Source organism: Lindgomyces ingoldianus (assembly GCF_010093535.1).
Source record: "Lindgomyces ingoldianus strain ATCC 200398 unplaced genomic scaffold BDR25scaffold_22, whole genome shotgun sequence".
Classification (NCBI taxonomy): Eukaryota; Fungi; Ascomycota; class Dothideomycetes; order Pleosporales; family Lindgomycetaceae; genus Lindgomyces; species Lindgomyces ingoldianus.
Window position 1 is genome coordinate 309,763 of NW_022985183.1, and position 16,009 is coordinate 325,771.

General features: G+C 42.2%; 7 protein-coding genes across 7 annotated transcripts; 3 read left to right on the top strand and 4 right to left on the bottom strand.

Moving 5' to 3' along the window:
- Positions 1-1,872: 1,872 nt before the first annotated feature.
- BDR25DRAFT_356841 (uncharacterized protein) lies at positions 1,873-3,072 on the bottom strand (the record flags this gene model as incomplete). Its single annotated transcript, XM_033695715.1, has 9 exons — positions 1,873-1,894; positions 1,932-2,157; positions 2,210-2,289; positions 2,348-2,515; positions 2,550-2,569; positions 2,608-2,691; positions 2,785-2,824; positions 2,867-2,964; positions 3,007-3,072. The coding sequence occupies 9 exons, from the start codon at positions 3,070-3,072 to the stop codon at positions 1,873-1,875; spliced, it is 804 nt and encodes a 267-aa protein (XP_033545915.1).
- A 924-nt stretch (positions 3,073-3,996) lies between these two features.
- On the bottom strand, positions 3,997-4,808 carry BDR25DRAFT_356843 (uncharacterized protein; the record flags this gene model as incomplete). Its single annotated transcript, XM_033695716.1, has 5 exons — positions 3,997-4,090; positions 4,117-4,189; positions 4,309-4,412; positions 4,461-4,507; positions 4,569-4,808. 5 exons carry the CDS (start codon positions 4,806-4,808, stop codon positions 3,997-3,999), a joined length of 558 nt encoding a protein of 185 aa, XP_033545916.1.
- A 2,918-nt stretch (positions 4,809-7,726) lies between these two features.
- On the bottom strand, positions 7,727-8,909 carry BDR25DRAFT_356844 (uncharacterized protein; the record flags this gene model as incomplete). The annotated part of the gene is made up of 11 exons (XM_033695717.1): positions 7,727-7,768; positions 7,796-7,898; positions 7,936-8,056; positions 8,086-8,119; positions 8,162-8,230; positions 8,266-8,345; positions 8,385-8,437; positions 8,473-8,508; positions 8,666-8,730; positions 8,767-8,815; positions 8,854-8,909. 11 exons carry the CDS (start codon positions 8,907-8,909, stop codon positions 7,727-7,729), a joined length of 708 nt encoding a protein of 235 aa, XP_033545917.1.
- Positions 8,910-9,373: 464 nt separating this feature from the next.
- Positions 9,374-10,045, top strand: BDR25DRAFT_356845 (uncharacterized protein; the record flags this gene model as incomplete). Its single annotated transcript, XM_033695718.1, has 6 exons — positions 9,374-9,475; positions 9,508-9,651; positions 9,681-9,725; positions 9,795-9,825; positions 9,869-9,908; positions 9,943-10,045. 6 exons carry the CDS (start codon positions 9,374-9,376, stop codon positions 10,043-10,045), a joined length of 465 nt encoding a protein of 154 aa, XP_033545918.1.
- Positions 10,046-10,114: 69 nt separating this feature from the next.
- On the top strand, positions 10,115-12,579 carry BDR25DRAFT_315552 (Zn-dependent exopeptidase; the record flags this gene model as incomplete). Its single annotated transcript, XM_033691530.1, has 3 exons — positions 10,115-11,039; positions 11,089-11,742; positions 11,786-12,579. 3 exons carry the CDS (start codon positions 10,115-10,117, stop codon positions 12,577-12,579), a joined length of 2,373 nt encoding a protein of 790 aa, XP_033545919.1.
- A 585-nt stretch (positions 12,580-13,164) lies between these two features.
- On the bottom strand, positions 13,165-13,683 carry BDR25DRAFT_50977 (uncharacterized protein). Its single transcript, XM_033698682.1, has one exon. It carries the CDS (start codon positions 13,487-13,489, stop codon positions 13,202-13,204), a length of 288 nt encoding a protein of 95 aa, XP_033545920.1. The 5' UTR covers positions 13,490-13,683; the 3' UTR covers positions 13,165-13,201.
- A 425-nt stretch (positions 13,684-14,108) lies between these two features.
- On the top strand, positions 14,109-15,421 carry BDR25DRAFT_343888 (uncharacterized protein; the record flags this gene model as incomplete). The annotated part of the gene is made up of 1 exon (XM_033693876.1): positions 14,109-15,421. A coding segment is annotated over one exon (1,313 nt), but the record flags the coding sequence as incomplete, so codon positions are not given.
- Between the last annotated feature and the right edge of the window lie 588 nt (positions 15,422-16,009).

Here is a 16,009-nt window from a genome sequence, read left to right on the forward strand (position 1 = left end):
TTCTAATTATCTTTAGTAATAAAATTTACTAGAGTATTAAAGCTAGCTTATTAAGTCTTTTTATTAGCATTAAAAGAGCCTTTTTATTACTATTAAAAGTAACTAATAGCCTCTCTAAGCTTATAACAGTGTAATAGCATAAAGTAAACTAAGTGCTAGCGTACTTTACTATTATGCACTAGATTAAGCGTGCTAAACTACTAAATTAAGTCCTTTTTTATAATGTTAATTTAGAGAGTCTTAAAAAGCCTTATACACTTATGTAATGCTAGCACGCTATTTATAAAGTTATAGAGTTGTCTAACAACTCTACACTTTTTATATAGCTTAAATTAATTATGTAAAGTAGCTCTAGTAAGCTCTTACTTAAATTTTATAATACTTTTACTATATATAATAGCTTTAACAACTACCTAGATTATATAGGCAGTGCAGCAGATTTAGTGCTGTCTATTAAGCTTATATAGTAAGTTAAGCTTCTTATTAAGGCTTTAAATAAGCTTATTATTATTATTTAACATGTTATCTCTAATAAAGCAGCTAAATTTTAACATAATATTATACTTATTAATAATAGCAGCTATTTTAGAGGCTTACATACTACTAGTATAGTTACTATATAGGTTTTTAAAGCTAATTAAGAGGTCTTACTAAGCGTGTAAAGCATTTAGCTATTATTAGTTACAGAGTTCTTATAATAGTAGCCTATATGCGCATACTAACAAAGTAAGCTACTACTGTAAGGAAGAAAAGGTAGTTTTTAGAACACTATATATCTACACTTAGTATAATTTTTAATAGTGCAGTAATTAGTATTATTTAAATCTCCTTCTTTTACTACATAAGTGCAGCGTAGATATCCTTAGAGAGTGTAGTAGTAAAATATAGTAAAGTAGTAAAAAAATTTATATAATTTTAGCTAATAAAACTATAAGTTTTTAATAAAATAGCCTTTTTAAATAACTAATCCTACACTATAACCTAGTTAACTAGGGCACTGCGTAGAGAACCCTCCTGCTATAGTGTATAAGATAACCCCCGCGACAAGCCTGCTGCTCCTCTAGCTGCCTTCTATAGGTGCTGCAGTAGCTGTACGCTATTAAGTAAGAGCTCTTTATTAACATTAACTTTATGCTTCTTTAGTAGGTGCTAAATAATATAGTTATAGCTATCTACTACTTTTATAGCGCTTTAAAAGCCTTGCTTATAACACTAATAGTAAAGCTAGAGGTAAATTACCTTACTTTACTTCTCTAAGAGTGTTATATCTGCGCTATAAGCTTACACTTTTAATAGTGTATAATTACTTTATAAAGTAGTCTTGTTTTTTACTTAGTAACTTTATTATACTAAAGGCAACGCCTATTTTAAGTCTAATAGCTATATATTATTCTAATTAATTATAAACTTAACGCTAGTGTTATAATTACAGTTCTCTAGGAACTGCTGTAATTAATCTTTAGCTATAAATAGTGTACTATTACAGAATAAGGCAGAAGACATAGTGTAGAGGGCTTTTAACTTCTGCAGCCTATAAGACTGCGTAAAATAGATAATAGAGAGATCTAATTAACTAAATAAGGCCTATAAGGCAGTAAAACACATAGATAGATAACTCTGTAATAGAAAATAGTCTATAATAGGCATTTTTAAGACAACAGACTGCAGATAGATAGATTAAACCCCTTAGAAAGAGATTTAAGCGCCCTTATAAAACTTTTAGCTAATTAGAGCTCTAGAAGCTCTCCCTGCAGACCTCCTGCTTACTAGAGTCCTCCTACTCCTCTAGAATTGCTATAAAAACTTCCTAAAAGGGTAATACAATCCGTACTACGTACTGTACCTAGGGCATCATTAACTGTACAGTGCGGCTCACAAACTCAGTACGTTCGTACTGAACACGTGACCATTACGGTTCACTTTGTACGGACCGTAGTACGGCCCGTTGGAAGCCCTGGTTGAATTCCAGAGTAGTGGTCATGGATGGGAGGCCAGGTTTCGGGACTAATTTTTCTCGCGAAGGCAGACGGGGGGTAAGAGAGCAAATTACCGCACGGTTTGAGCTGAGAGATGATAGAGGGCATATGAAGAGGTGAGAGTCGTCAATCAGGTGGTGAGAACCAAACAAGTAGATTGAGTTAAGGTGTAAGGTATGGTCTCAGGAGCTTAGGGGGCTCTGAGCTGTAGTTTCATCTGCTCCAATTGCCACGTGCGACAAAAAAAATCACCTTGGCGAGAATACGTGGAAGCCAGCACAGCTTAGCCTTGCGAGAAGGTTGGTCAAAGCCGCTGCCCATCTGCTCCCATTCATTATGATCGACCCTCTGCGTGCCTGCTACCTATCCACCCTCCAAAGGCGCTGTCGATAGCCGCGCTCCACATCGCTTGACCCAAGATGGCGGCAAGCAAGAAATGCTCTGTCTTCCGTGTCACCGGCCTTGAAGCATCGCAGCCTGACGATACGGAGGAACACGCCCTGGTTGCATTCGTTGCAAATGCGTCATCTTCTCGGGGTCTTCAATCAATTGATGCCCAGCTAAACACTTTACCGCGGTCGTGATGGAGTCGACTAACAGGCCAACATATCATCTATATTCGATGGTGCACATTAGGCGTCCCTCCATTTTCCTGTCCTACGCAACACCTAAGAGCAGAGGTTGGTTTGAAGCAAACTTTCCAGTTCTTGAAGTCCTCAGATTCCATGGCTGAAAAGAGATTTCATCCTAAGGGGTAAAGAGATTAGAGTGACGGAATAAATATTGTATGATTAGAATTTTAGTGGACTAGTCTGAAGAAATAACGAAGGTACAGCTCAGCTAATGAGCTAGGTGCGTGGTTCGCCCCGTCTCATTTATTTGTTCTCGACACAGCCCCCGCCAGCCACAACAATCCCAGTGGGAGTTTGGCAACATGCTCATATACGTCAGTAGGTATGACAAGCGACAGTAGACAACTTATGATTGGCTTCGACAAGTTTTCATGGTTACAGCGTAAGTCCTAAGGTACAAGGCCCTTTCCCGACTTGGAGTCGATCTCGCTGCTTAGATTAGAATCGCTCTCTCCCTTCGCCATTCAATCCAGAGTGCCAAAAAACAAAGACATATTAGAAGCCCTTCGAATATCTACTGTCAATCACCCAAGGACAATCTAGGTGGACCGTGTTGGGCGATCCCTAACTATTAAGTCGCTCAAGAGAATGATCGCAAGTGGAAAAATAGTGGGAAAAGAAGTCGGAGAAGACGCCTGTCGCCATATACCCACGAGCGAATATGAGGTTTCTGGCCGATTACCAAAGGATCTTACAAGAGGCGGACGAACTGGCACAAAGTCAGTTTCAGCAAGTGGATGAAAGCTTTCTTCAAGCGTGAGGAGAAGGTATCAATCCCACAACTACAGTGTGAGATCGGTACCTTCAAGGAAGTACTCGAGCTTGAGAAGAAAAATGTCGAATCCATACAAACAGAGGTATCATCCTTGAAAGCCAAAGTGTTTGCAGTTACGGAGCTCTCCATGCTCTAGCCACCTACACTCCTTTGACCTGCTGCTGCCTAGAGCTATTGGTGGCCTTAAGTCACATGATGGGTTCATCTAGTACCACATAAACCCGTAGTTGCCCTCCTTTAGCAATCAATCCAGTTCCTCATGCCTCTTGTGCTCCTCAGCGCTTCCAACAGTACGTAATACGTTACAATTGAGCTTTTTTTAGACTGTAACTTCTCAGTTTGTTAGTACGTACGTACGTTACAAGTGAATTAATAGTCCCTTACGTAGCGTAACTGTAACGGCTTACAATCCTCCTACAGCTGTACTTCTTGCGAGAAGTTACGCCGTAACTGCTAGAGTTTTCCTCCTAATATAGTCTGCTAGAGCTGTCAATTTACTCTCTACTGCGTGATGACGTAGCCAGTCCTTTTAAAGCTGCTAAGCCTTAATTGTATTAACCCCTAGACTGTTCCTGTTAATTGTGACTGTGCAGCTGCCCTACTAAAGGCTCTCTCATAGTTGCAGCTGGTGGAGGGGATAGCGAGGAAATCGACGGCGATTTTGAATAGCGTAGGGTAGGAGTTGCAACCATGGCTCGGGAGGATCCCTGGGATGAGGCTGCACGCCTGCCACAATGGAGGAACTGGGACATCTGTTAGCTCATGATGGGCAAGAGTATAGGCAAGCATGGACTTAGGACAATAAACTGGGCAAAAAGTTAACTATTTGCATAAGATCCCACATCTCTATCCCCTAAAGTCCCACAAACCTTAGAGTTTTCACCTAATTGTTACTTAAAAACGCGACCTTAAACACGCTGCTAACGCGCCCCTAGAAATGTCCAATCAGGATCTATATTGCTAGGAAATATTGACTTTTTGAGACGTACTACGGTACGTAGGGGCAGAGATGTGAGCCGTAAGTTACGGCTCAAAAAGCAAGTACGTACTTACTGCTCACGTGAAAGTTACGTTCACGTACTTCGGTTACGTACTACGTACTGTTGGAAGCGCTGGTGCTCCTCCTAGCTTCACACAAAGTGTCTAGGACGAAGGCGACACTTCGTCTCTACAAGCCTAGAAGACCACGAAGATACCGAGCAGAGGAGCAGGACGCGGAGTTGGGAGTGGCGCCCCGGAGTGGGCAGAAGAAACACGCAATCTACGACTGCGAATCAAGATGTTAGAAAGAGACTTTACAACGGTACAAGCAGGGTTCCCAACCGTACGTACTACGAGTCGTAGTATACAACCCGTAACAGTCACGTGAGCCGTTGAAACGTAGGAGAGATATGAGTCGTAACGTATAACTAGAGGAGCGCCCATTACAGACTGTAGTACGTCTTAAAAAGGCGACTTTTTCTACTAAAATAGGACCTAATTAGACATATGTAAAATTACGTTAAAAGCATGTTTAAAGTTACATTCTTAAAGTAATAATTAAGTAAAAACTTTAAGGTTTATAAAACATTAGCGCTTATAGTAAAAGCTAAGAGTAAAGTGTGCTATTTTATATAAATAGTTAGCTTTTTAGCTTATAAATTATTATTAATTTATCTACATTTATTATCCTACCTACTATAAGCTAAATGTCCTAATTCCTCTAGCGCAGCAGGTGTACTGCTTTATTCTAAGGATCCTCTAAAGCTAGCTTTTTTTAGTAAACTAACATATTTTATTATACTAGTTTTTATTACCTTACTAGGTAAAAAGCCTTATTATCTTTCTTTTTAGTTTTATTTTAAGGTAGTACACTGTTTAATGCCTATTTAAAGAAGTACTTAGCTAATGCTAGTCTTAATAATAAAGTAGCTTTTACTATAAAGTAGAATAACTTTTAGCTAGTAAATAAAAAGCTAAGGCCTAAAAAAGTTAAGTATTATGTAAAGCATAAGAGCTAGCTTTATAGGAACTAGCAGCTCTTCTAGATTTAGCAGCATAAAGCAGATTTAGTGTATAATAATAAGAAAAATAGCTCTAAAGTAAAGCTATAGCTCTGTAAGAGGTGCTACACTAAAGGTGTTTATAAAAAGGTAAAGAAAGTTAATAGTTACACTTATATTATAAGCTACTTTAGAAAAAAACATAAAATTAATGTTTTTAAAAAAAGTTTTTTACTTAACATGCTAAGAATTTTAGCAAGTTTATTTAAAGCTACTTATAAAGTTGCTAGCTTATTATATATTATCTTTTATAATATGTAGTAGAAGGAAGTGTTGTAGGTAGTAGTTATTAATTAGGTTATTTTTTATAACATTTTTTTTAATATAGCATTATTAGTAAAACTTTAAAGCATTTTTACTTAACACTAAGCTAATCTTCTTATAGCTTTTTTAGTCTTAAATATAATATTTTCTTCCTACATAAATAAGGCCTGCCTACACTAGAGAGCAGAGATTTAAATAATACTAAAGATAGCTTAAAGTAAAATTATGTTAAGTGTTAATATATAGACTTCTCTAAACTACCTTTTCTTTCTAGGTGTAGTGTTACACTTTATTAGTATATGTACCTTAGCTTATTATTTTAGCACCTTAGCACTATAAAAATTAATAATAACACACTTACTTATACTAATATAGATGTTAACTACTAGCACTATAACATACTTATTAGCTTTTATAACCTATATAGTAACTATATAGAGGCAAACTAAGCTAGGGAGATTATTAAAGTTATTAATAACTTTAAAATTATATTAAAATTCTATTATTTAGTAGCTAATAACATGTTAAATAATAATAATAAAACTATCTCTACTTTTATGTAACATTTTAAAAGGCCCCTTACCTCTAAGCACTATATACACTGCGCTAGTTATACAATCTAGCTAGTAGTTAAGGCAGTTATATATAAGAAAAATATAAACACTTTTAAAGCAGCGCTAGCCTAAGCTGCTCCTTAGGATTAATTTAAACTATACTATTAGCATAGAGTTATAAGTAAGCTTTATAACTTTATAAACATAGTGTTAGTGTTATATAAACACTAAAAGGCTTTTATAACTTTTTAAGCTACTCTTAATAATAAGAACCTTTTCTAAAGCTTTAGAACCCTTAATTTTATATAAAATAGTAGTGTACGCTAGCACAGCGTCTATTTTATGCTCCTCTGCTGTTACAAGCTTAAGGACACTATTACTAAGTTTATTTATAAGTAAAAAGGCACTAAGAATAATAGCGCTAACTTTACTATTTCTAGTAATACTGCTCTTACTAAGATTATTACTAAAAATAAATAAAAAAAAGTTAATTACTTTTATAAGTTTCTTAAAGTCTTTTACTCTATAATAAAACACCTTAAGGGTAAGAGCTTATACAAATCCTTATAAATAACTATTGTTAACTTATAACACTTATATACTAAGCTTCTCTAGATAGAGAATAAACTTAAAAGTAAAAGTAATAATTACTACTTTAAATCTAGCGTAGCATTTAGCATAAAAAAGTTGCTTACATACTAAAAAAAGTTTATTATAAAGCTGCTTATATTTTATTATTATGTTATAACTATTTTTAACTCTTAGCTTTATCTTCTTTAGTTTAAAAACTACTAGTATAAGCACTTTTTATAGCATAAAAAAGCTAAGGCTTTAATAAAGGCTATTTTTTAAGAGTATGTTAATACTAAGGTAGAAGTAGAGGCAGAGGACAATAAGTAACTGCTATCTACGCAACGTAAGTTACTAAGTAGCAAGTATTATAATATAAGCTTTAAGTAGACTTTTTTTATAAACATAAGCCTCCTTACTAGTAATTATTTATATAAAAAGTAGTAAAAAATAACAGAATTACAGTAATACTATAATAGTTACTATAAAGATGTTACTATAGCTAAGGATAATAGCCCTTTGTTTGCTAATTTTTTTATATAGTAAGAATAAGTTAGACAGCTTGCCTATTTTACACTATATAAAATTACTCTTAACTTCTTGTCTATCTTATTTATAAGCTGCAACTATAAGAGAAGCTTTAGTAGTAGTAGAAGGACTATTACTTATAATAAAAATAAGCTTTTTAGCCTAATAATTAAAGCTTTTTAACTGTAAAAAAACTAGCTATGTTAGTGCTATGTTTATAGTAAATTATTATCTTTAGTAAACTATATATAAGCTGTTACAACATAACTTTTTATAAAATATTAAAATGTAGGAGAAATGTAAATTGTAACAGTTACGCTCTATAAGTAGACTTAAATGTTATGCTTACGTTAAAACGTACTTATAATCTAAGAAGTTATGACCATTAATTTGGCAAGTTGTAACGTATTACGTACGGTTGGGAACGCTGGGTACAAGTGTTAGCCAGCGAGACAGAAACTCTCCGATCAAGTGTAAGCGAGGTGCAGAACGAATTGAGAGAGGAGAAATCGCGCCCCCAGCAGCAACTATACGAAAGCCAGTCCGAATGCGAGCAGCTGCGGCCATTGGAGGAAGAAACAAACACTCTCCGACCCCGAATCAGTGAACTTCAGGACTCCCTCTGCGAAGACAAAAATAACCATATCGAGTGCTAGAATCATCTTCAACAGTGCCAACAGTAGTCGTCCGTCGGTTTTCTTATGCTCTGGACGAACTAATAAAGTTACAGCATGGCCACGACACGCTCGAAATTTGTTGGAGAAGAAGCATTATTGCTCTAAGTCTCTACAAAGCACCTAATCGATTTCAAATACAAGACCTCTCGAAGACGAGATTGAATGTGAACAATTAAATTAACGCCTGGAAGAAATGATAATGGAAACAGAGGCTAGGGCCGAAACAGAGGCAAAAGAACGACGTCACAGAAAGGAAATGAAAGCGTCTAAGCAGCAAAAACGAGATTCGGCTGCAGGAATTTAAAGATATGTATTGGTTGTTGTTGGCTAAGTGGGAAGGTTACTGTTACCACAATTTCTCTTAACCAGGGTTATGTGTAGTAGTGGTGTGTGGTATGTCGTCTAGAAGGAGGGGCGACCTATATTAGGGCGGCGTACAGTCCATCCTGTGCACGGTGTATGTTCGGAGACGACAGGGTGCTTCACTATACTATGCGTAAGTACAGAGTGATGTAGTAGTACGCTTTAGTTAGGAGCAACAAGATAGTATTAAGTAGTTTAAGTATTGGTGCAGTGCTATCTGTGAGGAATTAACTATGCCCCTCTAAGCCTGGGGGTGGTATCTGTTTACTATTATAGCTTGTAACTCTTTGCAGTGGTTTTCATGGATCGCAATCTGAGGTCTTGCGATCCACTGCGATCCAGTCTTGACCTGATGATATGATCACATGATCATGGATCATGTGACATTGATGTCACCTTGCCTAAGAAGGGTCCTTGGCAGTTCCGATAGGGATCTAATTCCATCCCATAACACTTGGCCAACCTACCGAACTGATGCGGACGCGAGAGATAGAAGCTTTGATCAGGAGCTCGCTGACGCAATTTCATCATCTACATCTATAGTCTAGACTTGTACAGCTGCATATTAATACCTATAAATTATAATGCTAGGGAAAGCTACAGCTTTGCTCATATAGTTTCCTTTCCTACTATACGATTTTCCAAGTATAGAAAAAAACAAAGCAAAAATAGGACATAAGAAAACAGTGTAGTAACACGTCTTTATTGTAGAATCAGTAACAACTCCGGAAAGTATATTTAAGTTATCTAAGTAGTTGTCTAGTTATATGCGCGTGCTAGTATTTTGAATAGCCTAAATACCATGTTTACACATATTTCACATATACAAGGCACTAATATAGACTAAAATTCCCGTAGGTTCAAAGATATGCTGTAAGCCACGCTTGTGCATACATGGCAACTAAAAAAATCTTTTAGAGCTCTGGATTGCATACGAGAGATGTTGAGCTTGTTCTAGATATTATGATAAAGGGAATTTATCCTTTTTGGCTATGAGACAGTATCACCTTGAGAGTTTGCAGAAAGACAGAGGCGAGACTAGCGCTGGCCAAATTCAATGTGCCTCACGTGTAATGTGCCCGTTGTTGGCGCCAGTATAGCCAGAGATCTCTCCAACTTCTCTTAGACTTTTCCTCCTGGCGATGGCTGTGACGCTGGGTCTGGACAGCGGCGACGAGAGCAGCAGTTTCATCTCCAGGTAAACATCATCTCAGAAGCCTCTATAACCAAGGAAGCCCTATGGAATTTTCTGACTGGTTATTATGCAGAAGTCTTTATGCGGAAGTGTCTTGAATCCAGTGTTGGAGGGAAGTAGTGCTCGGCGTGCATGTGGCTAGTGTGAGTGTGGGCATTAGCCAATTATCTTAAGTTAGAGCACGGGAACTTTTAAGCGGTCGTCCTAGAGAGTTCTAGTTCCAGGCCGTGCTCGAGTGGGGTTATCATTGTACATAATAGAGGCCTGCTGGCAAGGACTCGATTCGCCGTAGTAAGAGGAGCACGCTCCAGAACGAATAAAGTCGTTGCCAAGTGATAAGATTAGATGAAACCGACGGAGCTTCAGGGTGTGGATGACGACAGAAGCCAAGCACGGCTCAAAGCTTCAGCACCAAGCTTATCCTTCAACACTCACCTCTTCATCTGACCATATTATCAGACTTCTATAGCACCCCTTCCCCCTCTTCTTTCCCTTCCTTATCTGCATGAATAATCGATCTAGCAATGAGAAGCTCACCATGGCCGACGAACATACGCCACTGCTTGCTGTAGTGCAAATCCGCCCAGCCCGACCACGTTATCCCCACCATACCCTCCGCCGTATCTGTACCATCCTCCTCTCCTCTGCTCTCCTCCTCGGACTGATTACTGTCCTGCTTGTGTTGAATTTTGTCCCCCTCGATGATAGCGATGAAGCAGACTGGGGCGCATACCTCCCATGGAAAGCGAGCGATGTCCCACCATCGTGGCCGCGGACACAGGGGGTGGAATACAGGGACTTACAGGACATCCTCATGAATACTCCGGATGCGGAAATGGCAAAGAAATGGAGCAAATACTATACTTCGGGGCCGCATCTGGCTGGCAAGAACCTGAGCCAGGCAATTTGGACTAAAGAGAAATGGCAGCAATTTGGCATTGAGAACACCCTCATCGTTGATTACGACATATATGTGAACTACCCGAAAGGCCATCGATTGGCACTGCTAGAGAAGACCGAGAAATCGAATAGGGGCGACCCTACCGTGACTAGCGCCGAAGCAACATGGAAAGTCAAGTACGAAGCGAGTTTGGAGGAGGATGTGCTGGAGGAGGATGGCACAAGCGGCCTCCCGGATCGCATCCCCACCTTCCACGGGTACAGCGCATCGGGCAACGTCACTGCGCCATTCGTTTACTGTAATTATGGGACGTTCAAGGATTTTCAGGAGCTGCAGGCAGCCAACATCAGCCTGTTAGGCAAAATCGCGCTGATTAAGTATGGCCGGATATTCAGGGGTTTAAAGGTCAAGAGGGCTCAGGAGCTTGGGATGGTTGGAGCGGTCATCTACAGCGATCCCGGCGATGATGGAGACGTCACCGATGAAAACGGGAATACTACATACCCCGAAGGACCAGCACGGGAGCCAAGCAGCGTGCAGAGAGGCAGCACACAGTTCTTGAGTAAGTACAGAGTACCTTGCCTTAGTTTAGAAATTCTAACTAGCCTCAGGCTTCGCTCCTGGCGATCCAACGACCCCGGGTTACCCCTCAAAGCCCGGTGTCCCTCGCCAACCCGTCGACCACGCCATTCCTTCCATCCCCTCGATACCCATATCCTACCTCGACGCACTCCCTCTTCTCAAGGCCCTCAATGGCCACGGGCCGAAGGCGTCGTCGTTCAACAAATACTGGGAGGGTGGAGGATTGGGATACAAGAGCGTTGAGTACAACATCGGGCCTTCGCCGTCTAACGTCGCCCTGAATCTCGTCAATGAGCAAGAGTATGTGACAACGCCGATGTGGAATGTCATCGGCATCGTAAACGGCAGCATCGCGGATGAAGTCGTGGTACTGGGGAACCACCGTGACGCCTGGATCGCTGGTGGAGCCGGTGACCCGAACAGCGGTTCGGCTGCATTTAATGAAGTCATCCGTGGCTTTGGAATGGCGCTTGAGGCTGGGTGGAAACCGCTTCGAACTATTGTTTTTGCAAGCTGGGATGGTGAAGAATATGGACTACTTGGGTCGACCGAATGGGTTGAGGAATACCTTCCCTGGCTCCAGCAAGCTACCATCGCATACTTGAATGTCGACGTGGGCACAGTTGGCCCTGATTTCAAAACCTCGGCAGCACCACTCCTGAACAAGGTGCTCATAGACACCGGTAAGTATTCTTCTGGCATGTCCTGTACGTACTAACATCTCAGTTCATCTCGTCCAATCCCCCAACCAGACGACCGCGAACCAAACCGTCGGTGATGTATGGAACCACCACATCTCCACCATGGGCTCTGGCTCCGACTTCACGGCCTTCCAAGACTTTGCCGGCATTCCTTCACTCGATATGGGCTTCAGCTTTGGCCGCAAGAATCCGATCTACCATTACCATTCCAACTACGACTCGTTTGATTGGATGGAGCGCTTTGGCGACCCTGGCTTTCATTACCACGCTACCATCGCTAAGATCTGGGGTCTATTAGCCGCGAACCTTATCGAGACCCCTGTCATCCAACTAAACGCTACTGACTACAGCATCGGCCTTGAGAAATATGTCGATTCCGTCAAAGCAAAAGCTAAGGAGATGAAGTTTGAGAACGAGCCGACGAAATCACATTTCCATTCCCTTGACAAAGCCATCGCCCGCTTCCAGAGCGTAGCACAATCGCATGACGCCCTAGCTGCAAAACTTCTCCAGCAGGCCATTGACGACGACATCCCGTGGTGGAAATGGTGGGAGAGAGTTAAAATATACTACGCCATCCGCCGTGTCAACACCAAATATAAATTGCTCGAACGGCAGTTCTTGTATGCACCGGGCCTAGATGAGAGGCCGTGGTTTAAGCACATAGTCTTTGCGCCCGGAAAGTGGACTGGATATGCTGGAGCAACATTTCCTGGGATCGTCGAGGCCATAGAAGAAGGTGATAAGAACGGTGTGTATAAGTGGATTGGGATTTCGACAGGGATAGTGGAGAAGGCGGCCGAGTGGCTGGACGAGTAGAGTATGATAACGACGACAACGCGGGCAGACCATATGACGTATCAGTCTCGTACCATGTTCGAGTAAGAGGTATTATGGTCTTGCGTCCTGCCTTTTGGATACGGTCTTTTGATACCCGGAATGGTACTATTTATGTGGAAACAAAATTGGAATTTGACAAGTCCCTCTGGTGTTCACGTGTTCGGGAATGGTCCAGGGTTCCTTTTATAACTCCTCACCCCTCTCCACCAATTAAGCGAGAAAGTAGTACACACATCCCTTTTTGGCTTCAATCGCTCCCCCTCTAGCACTCGAGCACATTCTGCTTCAGCTCCAGTCGAATTCTTATCTACAAGGTGAAGAACGTTTCCCAATACTCTCCTGGCCGTATACCATGTCTAACATCAACAATATCTCTCTGGCGCACCTCCTGCGCCACACCATATCCCCAAAGAGTCATTCATCCTCACAGGATCAGCCACTGGAGACGACCCCCAAACCTCCACCAAAGAGTCTAACCTTAACAGAACCCGCCATGCATATAATTCGCAATATGTGTGAGCGCTAGGAAATCCGACTACATGTTAAGAATGAACTACTACGGTTACGGACGCAAATAAGAGTATGGAATCAAAGCCCTTCTTTACTTGCCGAATTCATTGTCTCTACCGCACCTACTTCTATGAATCGAGGAATGTCTCGTGCACGGGTGGCCGACAATGTTGGACTTGCGCATGGGGAGGTGGAGGAGATGGAGTGGGGGTTTGTTGAAGAGGCGGTGGGTTCGGGGGTTGGAGGGAGGTTTAGGGAGGTGAAGATGAATTTCATAGGCTAGGCGTGTTTGGGGGATGTCGAGTGTGGGAGGTGAGGCGGGAAACTGGGGCTTGTTGGATGGTGGTGGAGTGATGGAGACTGGTGTGGGTGCTAACATGAGTGCGAGGAGATGGAATTTCCAGGGATTTTATTAACTTGAAACGAAGATGCTGTGGCTGAAAGGTCAGGTGCTGATCCTTCCAGATATTCTTCCAATCGTCCATACCTACGCCGCATCAGCCCCAAATGCCCCCACAAGCGGCCTCTCAAACATGAATGGTTTGGAATGCCAATACTAGTGTAGTTCTCTTGTTAATCTCTAAGCTAACCTCTACAGCCTTTTGTTGATATGATATACGCGGAATTCAAGCCCAGCAGTGGGTTGACTGAATATACATAACAGGTCACCTCTCAAAGAGGATCCACCACACAACTTTGCGGGGGACATTTAGGACAAGCTTGCAGGCCGCAAGGCTCGCCCTGTTGAACCATAGCACCGGTGTCGTCCTGCGCATCGCCCCATGACTGAACCATACTCAGCCTTGCGCTCGTGCAACCTCATGGTGGGCACCGCCACAAGTCCGCATAATAATCCTGATTTAATTGAGTAAGTGCCCCGGCTAAGGACATAGACAATGAGAAGAACAAAATACCTCAGGTTCAACAATGGGAGGCATATAACGCGATACTTGCCTGTTAAAATACCTCTATAGTTTCAAGCACTCCACACTATTCCAACATGCCATCATCAATCCCTAGAAACACAACCTCCTTCGACCGGCAAGTCCTTTGGAACCCGCGCAATGTCCTCCGAGTTGAGAACGATGGGCGGTGTGTGGGATGGGCGCCCTCAAAGGGTCGTAAATGTCACAACATCGTAGCAGGACATAATCTTCGCGAGATGGATGACCTTCTTCGAAAACTCTCGATATCGCAACCGGACGCCGATAGTCGCAGCATTCGTGACATGCTCAAGCAGCTTGCCATTGTTGGGCTCTGCGTTCGTAACCACAGAGATCAAGCCGGCAATATGTACGAAACCTGGCGAGAGCGGATTCGACACGCTTTTCCTGAGGGAGCAATCGGGGTGACCCAAAGCGGACAATCGACGAGAAACCCTTCCTCTACCACTCCAAGCCTCCCGGGATCTGACAGGGCCGAGCTAGACGAACTTCACGAGACTATTTGTGTTCTCCAGCGTGGCCTCGACGAGATTCTCACCCAGACAAGTCGCCCACGCTCTTCACGGTCATCTAATGACACACAATGGCAGCAATGGGCTCGAAGCATTCAGAGTCGCCTGGATGGGGTATCCGCCAGGGCTACTCCCCAAAGCCCTTCACAACCACGCACCACCATGCCAGCAAGTTCTACAACTGGTCTCTTATCTCGCCAAACTCCTGCTACATCAAGCACTCCGCCGCCCGATAACTCCTCTCGCCCTCCTGCAGAGCCATCAAGCTCCCGAAATTCCACGATTCAATCTCACCAACCTTCCGTGCCCTCGAGAGTATCAACATCATCGATATCATCGCTCAACCTTTCTCGAGCCTCAAGCTCACGCACCTGCCGTGGCAACCACGTCCGTCGTCGCACTATAGACGAAGAATGCACCATTTGCCAAGCAGACGAGCCTATGTCTCTCCAGCCTCTGAACCATCTCGTTTGGTGCAAGGCACAATGCGGTCGCAGTGTTCATAAGGACTGCTTTGAGAGCTGGCGCAGTGAAAACCTGGTCCAACGACGAGGCATCAAGTGCGTTCATTGTAGGGCGGATTGGGTAGATTGCATGGATAATTGTGATATCGAATGGGAGTCTGTGTCCGACTCTGAATCAGACGATGAGGATTCGGGGAGCGAACAGGGCTCAGAAGACGAAATAACGGACTCAGAAGACGAAATAACGGACTCAGAAGATGAAATAGCGGACTCAGAAGGTGAAATAACGGACTTAGAAGAAGAAATAGCGGACTCAGAAGAGGAACTAACGGACTCAGAAGAAGAAATACCAGACCCAGAGGATGTATATGGGGATGGTCGTAGGGACTAGGATGATGATGACGACCACGGGTAGCCCTGAGATCAATCGTGCGCTGTTTTCCTTTACCCCGTTTTCATGTTATTCCTTTACTCAACTACCCTACACTTCCCATTACCCTGGACAGAATACGGGCAAGCTCTCTGGTAGATGTGGACAGTACAGAAGGCAATTGATGCAGGGCTGGGTGCTTTAACGACCTGGGACTTGGGAAGCACTGGCGCATGAGGTGTCCGCTGGGATAGAGGGTTCTTTGTTGATTCAACTTAGGGTTAGAGAGGGTTGGATCTTTCGTCAGCTGACAATTTCTCATTCCCGTTACATCTACAGGCGGTGTCTCTAGCATTTCTTTCCTATAATATTCGATCCCTTCTTGTTTTAGTAGGGACATAATGTACAAGAGAGTACGGTTTCCTCTTAGCAGTAGATTGCGGGAAAGAAGTCTATGATGTTCCCCTTGTAAAATGTAAACCAGCCGCCGGTATATCTTATGAAGAACAGATAGGATCAAATCCTCAGCTGCAAGACATCCGTCTCCCAATTACCGCAGGCGTACAGATTCTTGAAAAAGGGGATATCAATTCAAAGGCAGCATATTAA

What these genes read in the sequence shown, in the direction of transcription:
- BDR25DRAFT_50977 (XM_033698682.1), bottom strand. Translation starts at nt 13,489, where the DNA reads ATGTTAGCACCCACACCAGTCTCCATCACTCCACCACCATCCAACAAG.